At 35.4% G+C, this 16312-nt stretch overlaps 2 protein-coding genes and 2 pseudogenes across 2 annotated transcripts; 2 read left to right on the forward strand and 2 right to left on the reverse strand.

Moving 5' to 3' along the window:
• The first annotated feature begins 850 nt into the window (after positions 1 to 850).
• On the forward strand, positions 851 to 1591 carry LOC143609079 (secreted RxLR effector protein 161 pseudogene; annotated as a pseudogene).
• Positions 1592 to 7031: 5440 nt separating this feature from the next.
• On the reverse strand, positions 7032 to 10677 carry LOC143609106 (acetate--CoA ligase CCL3-like). The gene is made up of 3 exons (XM_077083957.1): positions 10361 to 10677; positions 8964 to 9560; positions 7032 to 7977 (listed from the first exon to the last, which is right to left on the reverse strand). Exons 1-3 carry the CDS (start codon positions 10574 to 10576, stop codon positions 7081 to 7083), a joined length of 1710 nt encoding a protein of 569 aa, XP_076940072.1. The 5' UTR covers positions 10577 to 10677; the 3' UTR covers positions 7032 to 7080.
• Positions 10678 to 12114: 1437 nt separating this feature from the next.
• Positions 12115 to 13029, forward strand: LOC143609098 (large ribosomal subunit protein eL29z-like; annotated as a pseudogene).
• A 1204-nt stretch (positions 13030 to 14233) lies between these two features.
• Positions 14234 to 14797, reverse strand: LOC143609080 (putative LRR receptor-like serine/threonine-protein kinase At5g48740). The gene has a single exon (XM_077083942.1). It carries the CDS (start codon positions 14795 to 14797, stop codon positions 14234 to 14236), a length of 564 nt encoding a protein of 187 aa, XP_076940057.1.
• Positions 14798 to 16312: the final 1515 nt, after the last annotated feature.

A 16312-nucleotide genomic window follows, 5' to 3' on the forward strand; every position in this document is an offset into this window, starting at 1 on the left:
TACGATGAAGCTGCAACCAAAGAAGAATGGGTAAAGGCTATGAAGGTGGAACTCGACTGCATTAGGAGAAATAACACCTGGACTTTAGCCCGGCTGCCGCCTGGTCATAACGCAATAGGGTTAAAGTGGGTGTATAAAGTGAAGAAAGATGCAAATGGGAATGTTACTAAGTACAAGGCTCGTGTAGTGGCAAAAGGGTATGTACAAAGAAAGGGAGTTGATTTCGAAGATGCGTTTGCACCAGTAGCCCGATTAGAAACAATTGGACTCCTTCCTATTGCTGCAAAGGAACAGTGGCTTGTGCATCACCTAGATGTCAAGTCAGCGTTTCTAAATGGTGATCTCAAGGAGGAGGTTTATGTGACGCAACCTAGCGGGTTTGTAGTGAAAGGTAAGGAGGAGATGGTGAACAAACTGAACAAGGCTCTGTATGGCCTGAGGCAGGCCCCACGAGCATGGAACGCAAGGCTAGATAAAGTGCTGAAAGAACTCGGTTTCAGTAGATGTGTTCATGAACAAGCCGTGTACATAGTACATAAACCAGATTTCGTCTTAATTGTTGGGGTATATGTAGACGATTTATTAGTGACTGGATCTAGCGAAGGGAAAATTCATGAATTCAAGAAAAGAATGAAGATGGTATTTGATATGAGCGACATGGGGAATTTGTCATATTACCTTGGTATTGAGGTTGAGCAGTCAAGGACGGGAATAATGCTCAAACAGGAAGGGTATGCAAGAAAAATTCTTAGCATGCAGGTATGAGTGCTTGCAACAAAACAACATTTCCCATGACTCCCAAATTGCAGTCGACCCTAAAGATGAAGACGGGGAGGATATCGACCCAACCATGTATCGGAAGATAATAGGGAGCCTTCGCTATTTGATTCACACCCGTCCAGATCTGAGTTATCCAGTAGGAACAGTAAGCCGGCTCATGCAAACTCCAAAGCAAAGTCATTATGCAGCAGTTAAACAAATCCTAAGGTATATTAGAGGAACAGCCGGATATGGGCTAAAGTATAATAGTGGCGGAGATGGCAGATTAATCGGGTACAGTGATAGCAGTTATGGTACTGATATTGAAGAACGACGAGGCACAACTAGTATGGCGTTTTATTACTCGAATAATCTAATCACATGGAGTTCACAAAAACAGAAGACTGTAGCACTCAGTTCATGTGAAGCAGAGTTTATGGCAGAAACATCAGCAGCGCGTCAAGCATTGTGGTTAAGAAACTTGCTGAGTGATTTAGTTGGAAGAGCTGCAGAGAAAGTGAAGCCTCTGGTTGATAACGAGTCAGCAATTGCATTGATGAAAAATCCTGTTTTCCACGGAAGAAGCAAACACATTGACATGAAGTATCATTTCATTCGTGAATGTGGTGAAAATGATCAAATTTCTGTTGAACATGTAAGCGGGAATCTGCAGAGGACTGATATTTTAACGAAGCCATTGGCCCGGATTAAATTTGCAGAAATGAGGAGCCTTGTGGGTATGGAGAACTTTAGCAAAGAGGTCAACACTAAGGAGGAGAGTGTTGGATTAATGTTGACTAAGCCACCAGAAAAAGAGTCGTTGGTGTGGTGACCAAGTTATGGGCTGAATGTACGTTGGAGTCCAAGAATAAAGGAACAGAATGAAGACCAAGTTTATCTGCTTAGTTTGCTAAATTTTTTTTTCTATTTAAGCATCTTTAGTTTGCTTTGTTTATCATCACTTTCAATTAGCCGAAATCCACTTTTGTAATCTTTCAATCATTCCTAAGCATTTGGCTATTATAATAAAGATTACTTTTGGCAGCAACTAGTTCCAGTTTCTTTGATTCATTTAAATTTCCTGATCCAAATCTTACAGTATATCCCTATTTAATAGGATTTTCATATCAAATATTTGGTGAGATTAATTTTTAATTTAATGAGATAACCCGTTTAAAGGCTATCTGGGTTTGGTTAGCCCCATAGCCGTGAATTCGAATCAAATGCATGAGAAATCTTCATTTACAAATAAAACAATATGATGATTTAAGATGTAAGAAACAACCAACTAGCTTTTAAAAGTTTTATTTATATATATTTAAGATAAGAATAGTTTAGCCTGTTGTTATCCACTGACTACTTTTTTTCAAGGAAATCCTTCCAAACCAATTTTTTTTATTGCATGGTAACAATTAAGTCTCCTTTTTTGTCATTATTTTCCCTGGAAATCCAAATTAAGCTTATTATTTGTATATAAGCGTATGAAGGTAGGAAAAATATAGTTTTGTCTTGTTATTTATGCCTCTATATTTATTTATCTATTTATTTTTAATAATTCAGTTTTGATAAGATGTGGACTCATAATTTAGTAAGGTTTAGGATCCTCTCACACCACTTGGGATTCCCACACAATTTTTTTTTCCTATACGGCTCGTATAAGGCTATACGGTCGTATAGCACCTGAATCATGTCAGTTTGTGTCATAGATTGTCAGTCATTGTTTATAGTGCCTCGTATAGCCAGTGGCGGATCCAGGAATTTTTTTTAGGTGGTTCCCTCTTAATTTATAAGGTGGTTCCTACGCGTCTTCTATATATCCGTACACTATTATTTCGAAACTCGGGAACCACCCGTTTGTATGCTGGATCCGCCAATGCGTATAGCCCTATACGGGCCGTATAGGGCTATACGGGCGTATAGATAATTATTTAGACACAATTTTAAATATTAATATGTTAATATGGCCGTATAGACCTATACGGGCGTATAGACAATTTTTTGGACAAAATTTTAAATATTAATACGTTAATATCTTACATTTTAATGTATTGAGTACATAACATACTTGGCCAAATATGATATTTTAGAATAGAATAAATTGTCTATTAACATTTACATAACATATTCGGCTAACTAATTTGTAGTTGTACTCCGAGAATATTCGTTTAAGATTATATTATGCTACATTTTATAATAGTTTATACACAATAATCAATCAATAATTAAGCAAACAAGAAAACATTTAGCCAAAACATACTGATAAACATTTGGTCCACATACATAAAAATAAACATTCCTTATCAATCCTTCCAACCCAAATAAACATTACTAAATAAGTGAGCCACACACTATTGCCCACGGATCGACAAAACAAAAAACATGAAAATTGTGAGTTGAATAAAACTGTCGGTAAACATGTTCATGAGCACATTGATGGTTATCGACGAAGACTAGCATGTACACGAACCAAATGAACATGATTGGGGCATGTTTGTGTTTGTTTTTTAACGTAACCGAACAAACGATCTAACATGTGTTGGAAATTGGGCCCTTGATCTAACACACAAACACGAGATTAAACAACTTGTTCGACTCTTTTTATTATTAACTAGTTTTTGAACCTGCGTATTACACGAGATTGTCGAATGATAAAAATAAATTAGGTTCGTTATTTCAACTATGATTCTCAAAATACTTATGATTAATTTAATGGATGACTTTATAAAATAATAACCAAGTTTGAATTTGTTCCAATTAAGTCAATCATAAAAAAATTTGTTCTAATCAAGTCGCTAAAGTTTATTTTTTGTTCCAATCCTAAATATTTTACCTGTATAGCAGGTAATTTAGGTTTTTTTTTTAAATAGTTTGATATTGCATAATATTTTTTTTAAAATTAGTAAAAATGGAGAAAAATAATTTTTAAATTGCCAAATAAAAATGAAAAATTCCAAAAAATTACAAGATAATTAATATATTCCTTTTTTTGGTATTGAATCGATTAATAATTCTACTATTAAATATTTTAATATCAACTAACTATCTTTTTTATATTTTTCTAAAAGAATGATGGTTTCTTATAAAGAAACCGTAACTTAAAATTTTCTACTTTTTTCTTTTCCATTTTTCGCAATTTAAAAATTATTTTCTCATTTTTTGCTACTTTTTTCAATTTTTAAAAAAATATTTAGCAATGTCAAGATATTTAAAAATTAAAAAAACATATATAACATGCTATTCAGGTAAAATATTTACGATTGAAACATATATGAACTTTAGTGACCTAATTGAACAAAATATTTTATGAGTGACCTAATTAGAATAATTTTAAAACTTGGTTATTATTCTATAGAGCAATCCCTTATTTTATAATGTACAAAGTAAAACTTATGAATTATGTTTTTTTTTCCAGTTCACGACTTATGAAATGTATCTTTTTTATGTTTCACCCATGTACTACACATGATGGAAAATAAGAACTTAATGGTAGTTTGGTTTATTTATCTTTCTTTTCTTTTTTTAAAAACCGTCTCGGTTCATTTATTTTTGCTAAAAAAAGTGGCCGGGCTCATTTATTTTTGTTAAAAAAAGTGGTTCGTTTTTTTTTGTTTTTTTAAGTAGTTCGGTTCGCTTATTTGTTAAAAAATGTATTTCGGTTTGTTTATTTTTGTTAAAAAAATAGTTTGGTCCGTTTATTAAAAAAAAACTGGTTCAGATAATTTACTTTTGTTAAAAAAAAGTAGTTCGGTTCGTTTATTTTTGTTAAAAAAAGTAGTTCAACTCATTTATTTTTTACCATAGGGTTAAGTAAATGATAAATGAAATAAATACTATTCTATCCACGACTTAATGGAAAAAACAAACGGGTTTAACGAAAAATACTAAGATAGCATGATTTGGAAACGTCATGTATTGATTTGCACGAAATTAAAGAAATGTACTAAAGTTGCGTAGTTGGTTAAACTTCAGGTATGCAAATGGCACTTAACTTAATAATGAATAAAATCTACACTATGCTATAACCCAATTGACTAAATAGTTTTGACCCTTTTTCCATTGGTAGCAAATGGTTATCCATTAAGCATAGGAAATCTTAGCTAACATAGACCCCTCTTGCAAGAACGGACTAACAGGGTCAGCTACCCAGCCAACCTTCATAATTAAATACCGTTACTGTATAGGTAGAGCTTGTTGTGAAAGACCTATTACTGGATAATTCATGGGTAGAGCCGGCCCATGGATAAATAGAATGAATGAAATAAAAGATGAGAAATTAGGAGAAATACATGCTTAACACTTAAGTTTCAACATTTTCTTTTATTAGCAGAGTAAGATCAACGAAAGCATACTAAATATAATACCCCTAACCATTTATTTATCCTAAACTCATTCCAACCTCAACCCAACTCAAGCTCTATTTTAATAAATAAATATAAATTCCTAGATAAGCCTAATTAATTTAAACTAATAATTATCTCTAGTTTAAATATAAAATTCAATAAATAACTCACCAAGAATTATCTATAATCCGTTTTATCTTTCTCTCTTAAATTCAAGACATATATGAATGGCTTGCTTTCTTGTTTTGTTGTTTTGTGTTCTTTCTTTATAGTTAGTTATAAACGAACAATCCACGAACGTAAATGAACACAAACAAACATATATAAATAACCAAAAATGAATTTAACTAAACTACCCCTACGAAAAGTAAACATGAATATCCAAACATAACTATTATCAAAAGTAATTTGAAAACAAGTTGAATAAACTGAATAAATTTACAAACGAAACAACATAATCGAACGTAAAAAAACCGTTTCCAAACATATATGAATGAAGGTAGACAAACGTTCATGTCATTCGTATAACTAAATGAACAAGTAAATGTGTAGCCAAAACAACCCCCTAACATGGCAATGCGCCAATGCCTTGTAGTAGAGGTGCACAAATCGGGTTTTTCAAATAGTTGGTTCCGGGTATGACCGGGTATTAGACAATCGGGTATTTGTAATACATGGGTCGGGTTCAGGTCCGGGCATTGTCTCTAAAAACCATACCCTATCATCGGGTTCGGGTCGGGTATAGAATCGGATACCAATTTTCGGGTATTGAAAAACCCCTATTTTCGTGTTTTTTCGGGCTTTTTCCGGGGTTTTTATGGGTATAGATTGAATATTTTTAAGGGGTTACAATTTTTAGAGGTATTTTCGTGTATTTTTCAGGTATTTTTCGGTTACTTTTGGGTATAGATCGGATATTTGAAAAACCCGGTTTTGGGTATTGGAAAACCCGGTTCCGGGTATGGAACCGGTTTCGGTTTTCGGGTATTAGTGGGTATAAATCGGGTCCGGTTCCGGGTACGGGTTTTGCACCCGAAATGCATACCCTATGCGTACCCTACGAGTAGGGTTGGGTACGGGTATTAAAAATCCAGGTATAAAAAAACCGGTTCCGGATATTTTTTTCGGGTTCGGTTCCAGGTTCAGGTTTTTTGTGCACCTCTACCTAGTAGTGTAAAATAATCATGTACATTTATCACGAGGCCCAAATGATTTATCATGACCTAATATGAGTTTGTGTAGCCTGAACAACCCACTAACACATGACAAGCCCATTAAGGTCTAAGTTGTTATTAATTTATTATTATTATTATTATTATTATTATTATTATTATTATAAGTTACTGATGTCAATCCGTCAGTACATTTATGGAAGCAAATGGCTGTATGCAATGGGAATGAGATGATCAAGACTCAAGAGCATTGGTTAATGAGGATGAAATGCACCAGGGAGACCTGTGCTCATAAATTCTTAGCAGCCTTGTGACAAACATGAGGATGACAAGTGGGTTTGGTAAGCAAATAACAGTGCCACATTGCGTAAAATCTCTCCGGGTATTGATCGAACAAATGTTTGCTGGTAGTACTCAGGCGAGGTGCACAAAATACCCGGTTCCGGACCCGACCCAGAACTGGTTCTACCCGTACCCGACCCGCAGGCACGACTTGGTATAGGATTTCTCCCCGGAGCCGTACCCGGAATCGAACTGACCCGGACTCGCCATAACCGGAAATATCAGGTCAAAACCAGACCCTACCCTACCTTAAAAGCCTAGAAAACCCAATCAAAACACGGTCAAATACTCTATCTTATTACGAATCAAATAAGAAGAATAAATCTTAAAGGTCAGTTAATAACATGATACAGGATAGACCAATAAAACAAAAAACAATGCAACAATTTCATACAACTTTATTAAAAGTCCCTTTAATTTAAAATCCAACATAACCCTTATTCATATCCCAAATCCAAAAACTAACTTTATAACTTACTAATCTTAACAGGACCCATTTCCTTAGCTTTAGCCCTCAACAAATGTTTCTGAACCTTCCCAGTAGCCGTCTTCGGTAACGGCCCAAACACAACCGATTTCGGGACCCAGTAAGCCGGCATCTTCTCCCGACAAAACTTCATAATATCATCCGCAACTTTCCCCTCATCCGATTTCTCAACCGGGTCCTTTAACGTCACAAACGCACACGGTGACTCGCCCCATCTATTATCGGGCCGGGCCACCACCGACGCTTCTGAAATTAATGGGTGTTGGTATAATGTATTCTCAACTTCCACACTGCTAATATTCTCACCACCCGATATAATAATATCCTTCGACCGATCTTTAATTTCGATATACCCGTCTGGGTGTTTCACTGCTAAATCACCCGAGTGAAACCACCCGTGTGCGAATGCTTCCGCGTTCGCTTTCGGGTTCTTTAAATAACCTTTCATGACAATGTTTCCACGGAACACGATTTCACCGACCGTGGTCCCGTTTGCTGGGACCGGTTTCATGGTTTGCGTGTCGACAACGTCTAGGTGTTCGAGGGCAGTGTATGGGACACCTTGGCGGGCATTCATTTTGGCTTGGGTTTCGGGGGGGAGGTTGTCCCACTCGGGCTTCCATGCACATATCGTTGACGGGCCATAGGTTTCCGAGAGGCCGTACGTGTGGGTGACGCGTAACCCGTTCTGGGACATTTTGAAGAGGACGGATGGTGGTGGGGCGGCTCCAGCGGTCATGACGTGGACTAGGCGGGGAAGCGGGAGGACGGTGTCTTTAGCCGGGGCGTTTACTATTGTGTTGAGGACTACAGGGGCGGCACAAAAATGGGTCACCCCTAGATTGGCTATAGCCGAGTAAACACCTTTAGCCGTTACCTGCATAAAACATCAAGAACAAGAACTTAATGCTATCGACAAGGGCGGGCCATGGAGTGGGTCACAATGGATTCGGGTCAAAATATTACTCCAAATTTAGTTGATGAACAAAATGATTTACAAAAGTTTTTATGTTTTGAAAACCTACTTTGGGTTCTTTTAAGCTATGTCTTTGACATTTTTTTTTATATTATGCACACGTAAGTGGTTCAAAATTTCAAGCCTAGACGTGGCAATATTGACCCATTTACTTATAAATGGGTCGATTTGGGTTAACTTTAATCTTGAACATGTGAAATAAGGATTAAGGAAAATTCTAAAGGAACAGGTAAAATGGGCTAAACAGGTCATTTAGGTCGCAAAAAACCTAAAGCGCATTATTATTGTAATTATATTGACTTCTAATCCATTTAATGGATTAGCTTAAAAAAACGGACAAAACCATGCTTTGATATCAAAATGAACTGAGTTGCTCGTGACCTACTCGAGGCTGGCTCATTAAAAGCTCGAATCGGGCTGAGTTTAAATGAGCTCGAACCGAAAAACAAGCTTGTTTAATAAACAAGCTAAGCCCACCCTTCACTTATCAAACCTGATCTGGTCCGCGAGCCTAAACGGGCCTATTATTTATATAATTTTTTTAATATATTAAATATATACTTGTGTAAAAATTATTATGTATAAAATTGTAATAAAAATAACTACATAACATATACTATGCTATATACTTATATGTAAAAATTATAATTAGAAAGTATATAAAAATAATTATAGATGTATATAAATTAAGTTAATTAATAAATAATGAACCAAGTAGAACTTAAGCTTTAAAAAGCTGCTCAACAGCCAAGCTCGAGTTTTAGAATTAGATCTCAAAATGAGCTGAGCTCGAGCCTAGTCAAGCTTGGGCTTGGCTCGTTTGCACCTCTAATACGTTAAACCAAAACCTGTTACATGAACCGCCCATACAAGTAGACATAAAGTACCTGTCGGAGGCATATGTTGGTCCCACATATAGCAGCAAGAGTCCAGGTAAAACACCACCCGTTACAGTGAAACATAGGCAAAGTCCACAAATACACCGCTCCTTCTGGTATACCCCACACCAGAACATTACTAGTAGCCGCCAGATACGCCCCACGGTGATGCAACACCACCCCTTTAGGACTAGACGTTGTGCCCGAAGTATACCCCAACGCAATACTCTGCCACTCATCTTGTGGCGGTGTCCAAACAAACTCCGGATCACCAGATTCTAGAAACGCCTCATACTCAACCGCACCTTTCGCTAAAGCGTATTGGAGATTCTTTGGATTGCATTCAACGCTTTCGTCTTTGATAACGACCAGAAGTGGAGATTTGAAATTGGTTTTGATTTTATTTTTTAGGATCTTTAAAGCTTCCTCGGCTAGCTTGAAATATTCTTGGTCAACCATTATGACTGCGGATGATGAGTGTTCTAGAAGGAAGCCGATGGTTGGAGCGTTTAGACGAATGTTGACTGCGTTTATAACCGCTCCGCTCATTGGAACTCCATAATGGGCTTCAAACATGGCTGGGGTGTTTGGTGCAATCACCGCCACCTGTTGGATTGAATACAAATTGTGAACTTGGAAATTTGTTTGAGATATGAAATAAATCAATTAACCTCCAAAGTCCAAACACCCCCCTAATTCAATCTTGAATCAACTTACAGCAATACCTTAGGTCAAACAAATCACTCAATCAATTTGACTTTTTTACAAAATCACGATTTTGACTTCGAACTTCCAATCGATTTTGACTTTTTCCAAAGTCAACGTCATATTAATCGCCAGAACCACAACTCACAAAATCCAACATATACTTATCATCAAACACAAGCGTCAATAAAACCAAAACTAAAAATACAACTAAAACTAAAATCGAAGACGGTTGAACCAAACCCCTAATTCTAACTTTAATCACCTATTCGATCATCTATTTAAAAATTCAAGATTTTTACATGACATAAATCAATTAAGCATCCAAACACCCCCTAATTCTAACTTAATCAACCATTTGATAAATAAATCAAATAACATCCAAACACCCCTTAACTCTACCTTCAATCAATATTTGATTATATCCATTAACAACAACACCCCAGGTTAAACACATCACCCTATCAATTTTGACTTTTTCAAAATCCCAACTTTGACTTCAAACTCCCAATCGATTTTGACTTTTTTCCAGTCAATGCTATATTAAGTACCTTAATCAGTTAATCACAACTTACCCAATATAACATCCTTCATACTTATCAGTTATCATCATCAAACACAAGCACCAATCAATAAAAAATAAAAATAAGTTTTTTATTAAAAAAATTAATAAGATTAAAATCTTAGACGGAACTCGTTACCGTTGAACCAAACCCGACGGACCGTCTGGTAAGCGCAGAGGCTAACCGGCAACATCGTTCATACGTCTGCCGCCACGTGTACTGAACCGAACCGTGAACCACCGATCTACGGTCAGGATGAACCAAAGCAGCTCGCTTTAAGAACCAAACCGGAGTTAGTGCCGTGTAATTCGCTTCGTTTTTGGGTAAATCGTCGATGTCTCTCTGAACCGCCATAATAATAATATTATTATTATTCCCCGGTTATCTCGGAGTGTTGTGTATGCATGTATGGCTGATAATAATAATAATATAATCGATGGTGTTTTTGTGATGATGAGGAGTTGATATACAGGAACCGTTGAATTTATACGAGTTACACTATTTATTAAAATAAAATTATTAAAAAGAGTATAGTTTTGTCTTTTATACTATTTAGTTTAACTTGGAGAATTTGTACTTGGGTACTTCGTTTGTTTTTTTGTGAGATTTACAATAACGGAAAAATAAAAACGTGACTGGTCGGATGTGTCACGTAAGTAAAATGCTTATCTAATAAAAAGAATGTTCAATTAATAAAAATACATTAATGTGTCAAAAAGTTTTGTTACATTATCATTCAGAACCGCTCTTTTGAGAAGGAATGTAAACGTGGGTACGGCATTGTGCCCTTTTTGCTCGGATTTTGCTACCAGAACCACCATTTGCTGTTATTTTGCTAGACCTCGAATTTGGTTCGGCATGATGTTGTACCTTGGTGCATGCTTATGCATTTCTTTGCTTTCTCAATCAATGATGTGCTTAATTACCATGACGGATTGGGCCCAAATCAATCGCATAGCAAACTAAACCAAGCAATCTTCCGTTTCATGGTTTGGTGTATTTGAGGGGCAAGCAACGATAACATCTTTAATGGTGTTAACATATGTTCTAATCAAATCACGGAGAATATAAAAATCCTTAGCTTCTTATGGGTGGTTTCAAGATTGAAGGAATTCGAAATAGATTGGATTAGATGGTGGCTAGTTGTTGTTAGCCGCTTTGTGAATATAATACCGCCATTCGATAGCAAAAGAATGAGTTTGCAATTACGACTGAATCTTATTAGTTTAATAGAACATATGTAAATATTTATTGTAAAGTTAGAATCAAACTTTATAAAAGCTATAAAACTAAAGTAAAAACTTAGATATAGATATAGAAGTCCTTTAGTTTTATAATATTTAAATTAATATTATTTTTAAACTTTTTTATGAGAATATATATAATTGTTTTTAGTATAAGCCAACACACCCACACCCAACTCCACCCTTTGCACATGAACGCCAACACAAACATTCTCACGCAATGACGAAGAACGCCAACCCAAACCATCTCATCCTTGGAAGAACGCCTAAAACCTACCTATCAAGGATGGCTTAAAATACTTCTACATCCATAAGACCATAACTATAATTATAACTTCTTTTTTATCTTTCCATAATAAAAAACTAGCATAACATAACTACCTTCGTAGAAAAATATCATTTTTTAAAAGCAAGGTGTATACTTGTATTCAATAAAATTTACAATCATTTTAATCCATTTAACATGCATTTCTTTCTTTGGGCCGAGCCCAATCCAAACGGGCTATTTCGTCAAAAAACCAAATTAAGGATTTTAAAGACCAATTCGTACAACATATCTTCGTTCCTATCTTATCTTGCAAGCTCTAATTTTTCATTGTAGCAGTAGCAGCCAAGCCAAAAAGGTTCGTATTAACAGTGTGTGTGTGAGAGAGAAAGAGAGATGGCTAAGTCTAAGAACCACACGGCACATAACCAGTCTTACAAGGCTCACCGTAACGGCATCAAAAAGCCAAGGAAGCAAAGACACACTCCGTGTGTGTATTTTTTAGTTTAATTTCTTATTTGTTATGTTGGATTTGTGAATTCGGGTTGATGGTTTTGGTTATGGTTAATCACCGCTTAATCGCTAAGATTAGTTGCAGAGTAATTGCTATGTGATCAAAATCGTTCGAAATTGAAAATTTTATTTATAAAATTACATACAAATTCCAATATTAATCGCTAGTCCATATCTCACCCTCCGAATAGGGTCTAGCTAGTTTACAACATTGGTGCGTGTAGAAAACTAAATGATTCAATTTGTAAATACCTAACTTTCAGTTTTTGGGATTTTTAAGCAGATTATAATAATTCAATATATAGTGCCTTTCAAATATTATAGGTCTAATAATATTAGTTAATTTTTAGTTTACAAAAATATTAAAGCCCAAATTTAACGTTCTGGACTATATTTTTTGGCCTAAAGATTTTTGGGCCAAAAAATTTCAGTCCTAAAAATTCAAAGCTCAAATAATAAATGTATTCAAACTGAAAACCGCAAAATCCCAAAAAAAAAAGGTTGAGTTTCAAAAACTCGAAATCCGAATGTTTGGTTCGGTTTTAGGCCAACAGCAGTCTGAATGTTGACTTGTTAAGGGATGGGATTAATATGTTTTAGTTTAAATAAAGTAGTGAGTATTTTTTGTTGGTGTTTGGAAATTAGTCTTTCTTAACAAAATAAGGTTGTTAATGATGTTTTATTGTGTTTAGGCTTGTAGATGGATCCTAAGTTTTTAAGGAACCAGAGGTATGCAAGGAAGCACAACAAGCAGAGTGGTGAATCTGCTCAAGAAGAGTAGATGTTTTCGGTTTAGCAGTTTAGGTTAACTATAACATTTATATTCATGCCGTCTCTTAGAAACTGGCCTAGATTCTATATGATGTTATCGATGATTATGGTTTTGTGTTTTGACTGTGTTACCAGATGAAATTTATTCTTTTGAACATAGGTTTATAATTTTCATAGTTGTAGCTCAACACAACATAGTTTGCTCATGAGCTGACTTGATATAAGGAATAGATGTAATGTACTTTTAAATTATTGAAATTGTTTATACGAACAATCCATTTTCTAAAAGGATCCATTTTTTAAATTATTGAGTTAATGTTACAATATTTTTTAAGCTTTGCAACCTTCAACTATTAAGCAGGTGACTCAAGTATGTATAAATCTGCTTCAGTTTTAAGTTAGACGAAATCTGCATGGGGTTACATGCCTTTTAGCATATCATGATCAGGAAAGCACAAAACTATATATACAAAAATGCATGATGTAGTAGAGTCAAACATACAAGCTTATTTCGTAAGCATGAGTCAAAATAAAAGCAAGGCAAGCTCAAACAATTTGAAAAACAACTTAAGTTTAAACATAAGAAATACCCGTTAAACAAACTACGTCTTCAAAAGTTAAGCAAAACCATCCTTTTAAGAGGCTACCTCTTCTTCGTCATCCATGTCTTCCAGATTGATTTCTAGGTCTCGACAAAGAACTACAAAATATTCCCTTTGTCGGCTTGTCCAATTCATAAAGACCTCTTTTGTCGGAGACCTATAGGCATGCACATAATCTTTCACCTCCTTTAGGCTTTTAGACATATCAAGACATTTATCCGATTCATCTGTATCCAGGTTGGGCTGATCAATATAGTCAGCAGAAATTGTTTCTTCTGTGTGTGAATTACTGATTAATCATTCACCTTCGGTTTTGTAGGTACCTACGTATAAGAAAAGACCTTTTAAACAGGTATAAACGGGAATTATATATACAAAGAAAAATACATAATTTAAATTAAATTTGACGAATCTGCTCTTACTAATATTGCATAAATTCTATCAAAAGGTTAAAACTTAAAAAGATAAGAATGTGAGATAGACCCATTCTTGTTTTGACCTCTTTTGACTCACCATTTGTTTAAAAGATTTATACATAAAGTTTTATGTCATTAAAGAAGTAAAAAGTTTTGGTTTATATTAAAGCATTTAAAGGAACTAATGTGGCAAAACTATGCTAATTACTCACTTGGAATTCCAAAGCCATCTTAAGTTGCATTAAAACTTCTTTTGTTGTCGGTCGTTTTTCTTTTTCATCATGTAGGCACCGGTATGCAATCTCTTGAAATGTAGTCAATGATTCAGGCACAATCTGCTCCCTTATTTGCTCGAACACCACCTCAATATGATTTCCTTCTTCAAATTTGTTTTTAATGAGCTCGGGGAGATAGTAACCTGGATGTTCGTGGATTGCAAATGTTGATCTTCCGCTCAAGATCTCAAACATAACCACACCAAATGAATAAACATCAGATTCTACTGTTAGGTATCTTGATTTTTTGTATAGTGGGTCCATGTATCCCTGGGTGCCACATGCATAATCGATGACATACTCTATATCTTGAGTTATTGGGCTTATTTGTGAAAGCCCAAAACCTGAAAGTTTTGCTTTCCAATCATGGTTTAGTAGAATGTTTGCAGTTTTGATCTCCCCATGCATCACCCTTGTTTGTTTTCCAACTCCTCCATGAATGAAGTCCAACGCGCTTGCAACATCGATGCATATATTAACTCGTTTCATCCATGTCAGAGAAGCATCGTTCAAATACCTATAAAGACTTCCTCTAGGCGCATACTCATAAACAATGATTTTTTCTTCCATTCATCACAGTAGCCTACAAGACCAATAACATTCTCGTGTTTATACTCCCGAAGAATTTGTATCTCACTCAAGAACTGTTTTTTCACTTGACCAAGCCTTGTATCCAATCGCTTTGCTACAATGGTTTTAAATTCATCACCATCTTGAAGGTTTCCTTTATAGATTTTCCCAAATTCTCCTTCACCAATACAATTGTCATCATGGAATTTTTGTGTGGCCAGTTTTATGTCTTCAAGTGGAATTCTAAGGCTGTCCTTTCCTATCAACCACGAGAAGATAATAATGAACTGTTAAATTACGATGGATGATTAAATTAGTATTTGAAAATAATATATAAATACGATTGACTCATTGCTTATAGATAAAAGTAGCTTGTTAAAAACTCAAAAGAGTGGTTTTTCAAAATTAACCAGAACGGTTTAAGTTCAGATACTACTGTACATTTGTACATACGAAATTCACTTTGTACTTCATTAAGTTAATCTAATGGCAACAAGCATTTTACATTTGTACAAAATGGTAATTAAAGTTTTAGGATATTGACTTACTTGAAAGAATAATGCTTTCTCTAGTTGCTTGACAACGACTTTCATTGTTGGACGTTTGTCTTGAGTTTCTGCCACACACTGATGTGCAATTTCAATAAATGTGTGCAAAGAATCCTTGTTGGGTCCTCTATTTAGAACAAAATTGTGTTCATTGGTTTCTTCCTTTATTATAGGATCTATCATCTCCTCTGTTGTTCCTTTGCTGAAGCTACGTCTTGCCATTGGGGCCAACCCTTTGTCACTCCCTTTCAGGTAAATTGGATCATTCGCTAACCTCCCACATAGAATTTCAAACAAAATTACTCCAAAACTATAAACACCCGATTCTCTTTTTAACTTACCACTCTTCACATATTCTGGATCAAGGTAGTACTCGCTACCGTACGGCGTCTGAGCGGGCATCTTGAGATGTAGAGCTTCATCTTCTTTATTTGGAGGCATGGATACGGATAACCCAAATGAATCGATCTTTGCCCCCCAATTCTCATCCAACTGAATGTCATAGTTTCTTAAAAAACGGATTATTACCTTCCTTTGGTCTTCAATCTCGAAGTGAAGGTAATTCAATGATTGTGCAACATCAATGCAAATTTTCAAGCGTTTCTCCCATGTCAAAATACGCTTGTTGTTGCCGTTGTTCAAATATTCATAAAGGTATTTATTAGAAACATTTTCAGTGACAATGATCATCTCAGAACCTTCAATACAAAATCCAAGTAGACTGACAATGCTGTGATGCTTAACACTACTAAGCACTTCAATCTCTGTATAGAACAATTCTTCTCCTTGCTCGTTATCTCTAGGATGGACACGTCTTATAAGTACAGTGTTGTGTTTCTTGGGTGGTTCACCTTTGTTTTTCCCTTCTATGGATGGTGGGGTTTCT

The sequence above is a fragment of the Bidens hawaiensis genome, unplaced genomic scaffold, assembly GCF_021521415.1.
Source record: "Bidens hawaiensis isolate Kalapana, Puna unplaced genomic scaffold, B.hawaiensis_p1.1 tig00419489_1, whole genome shotgun sequence".
Lineage (NCBI taxonomy): Eukaryota > Viridiplantae > Streptophyta > Magnoliopsida > Asterales > Asteraceae > Bidens > Bidens hawaiensis.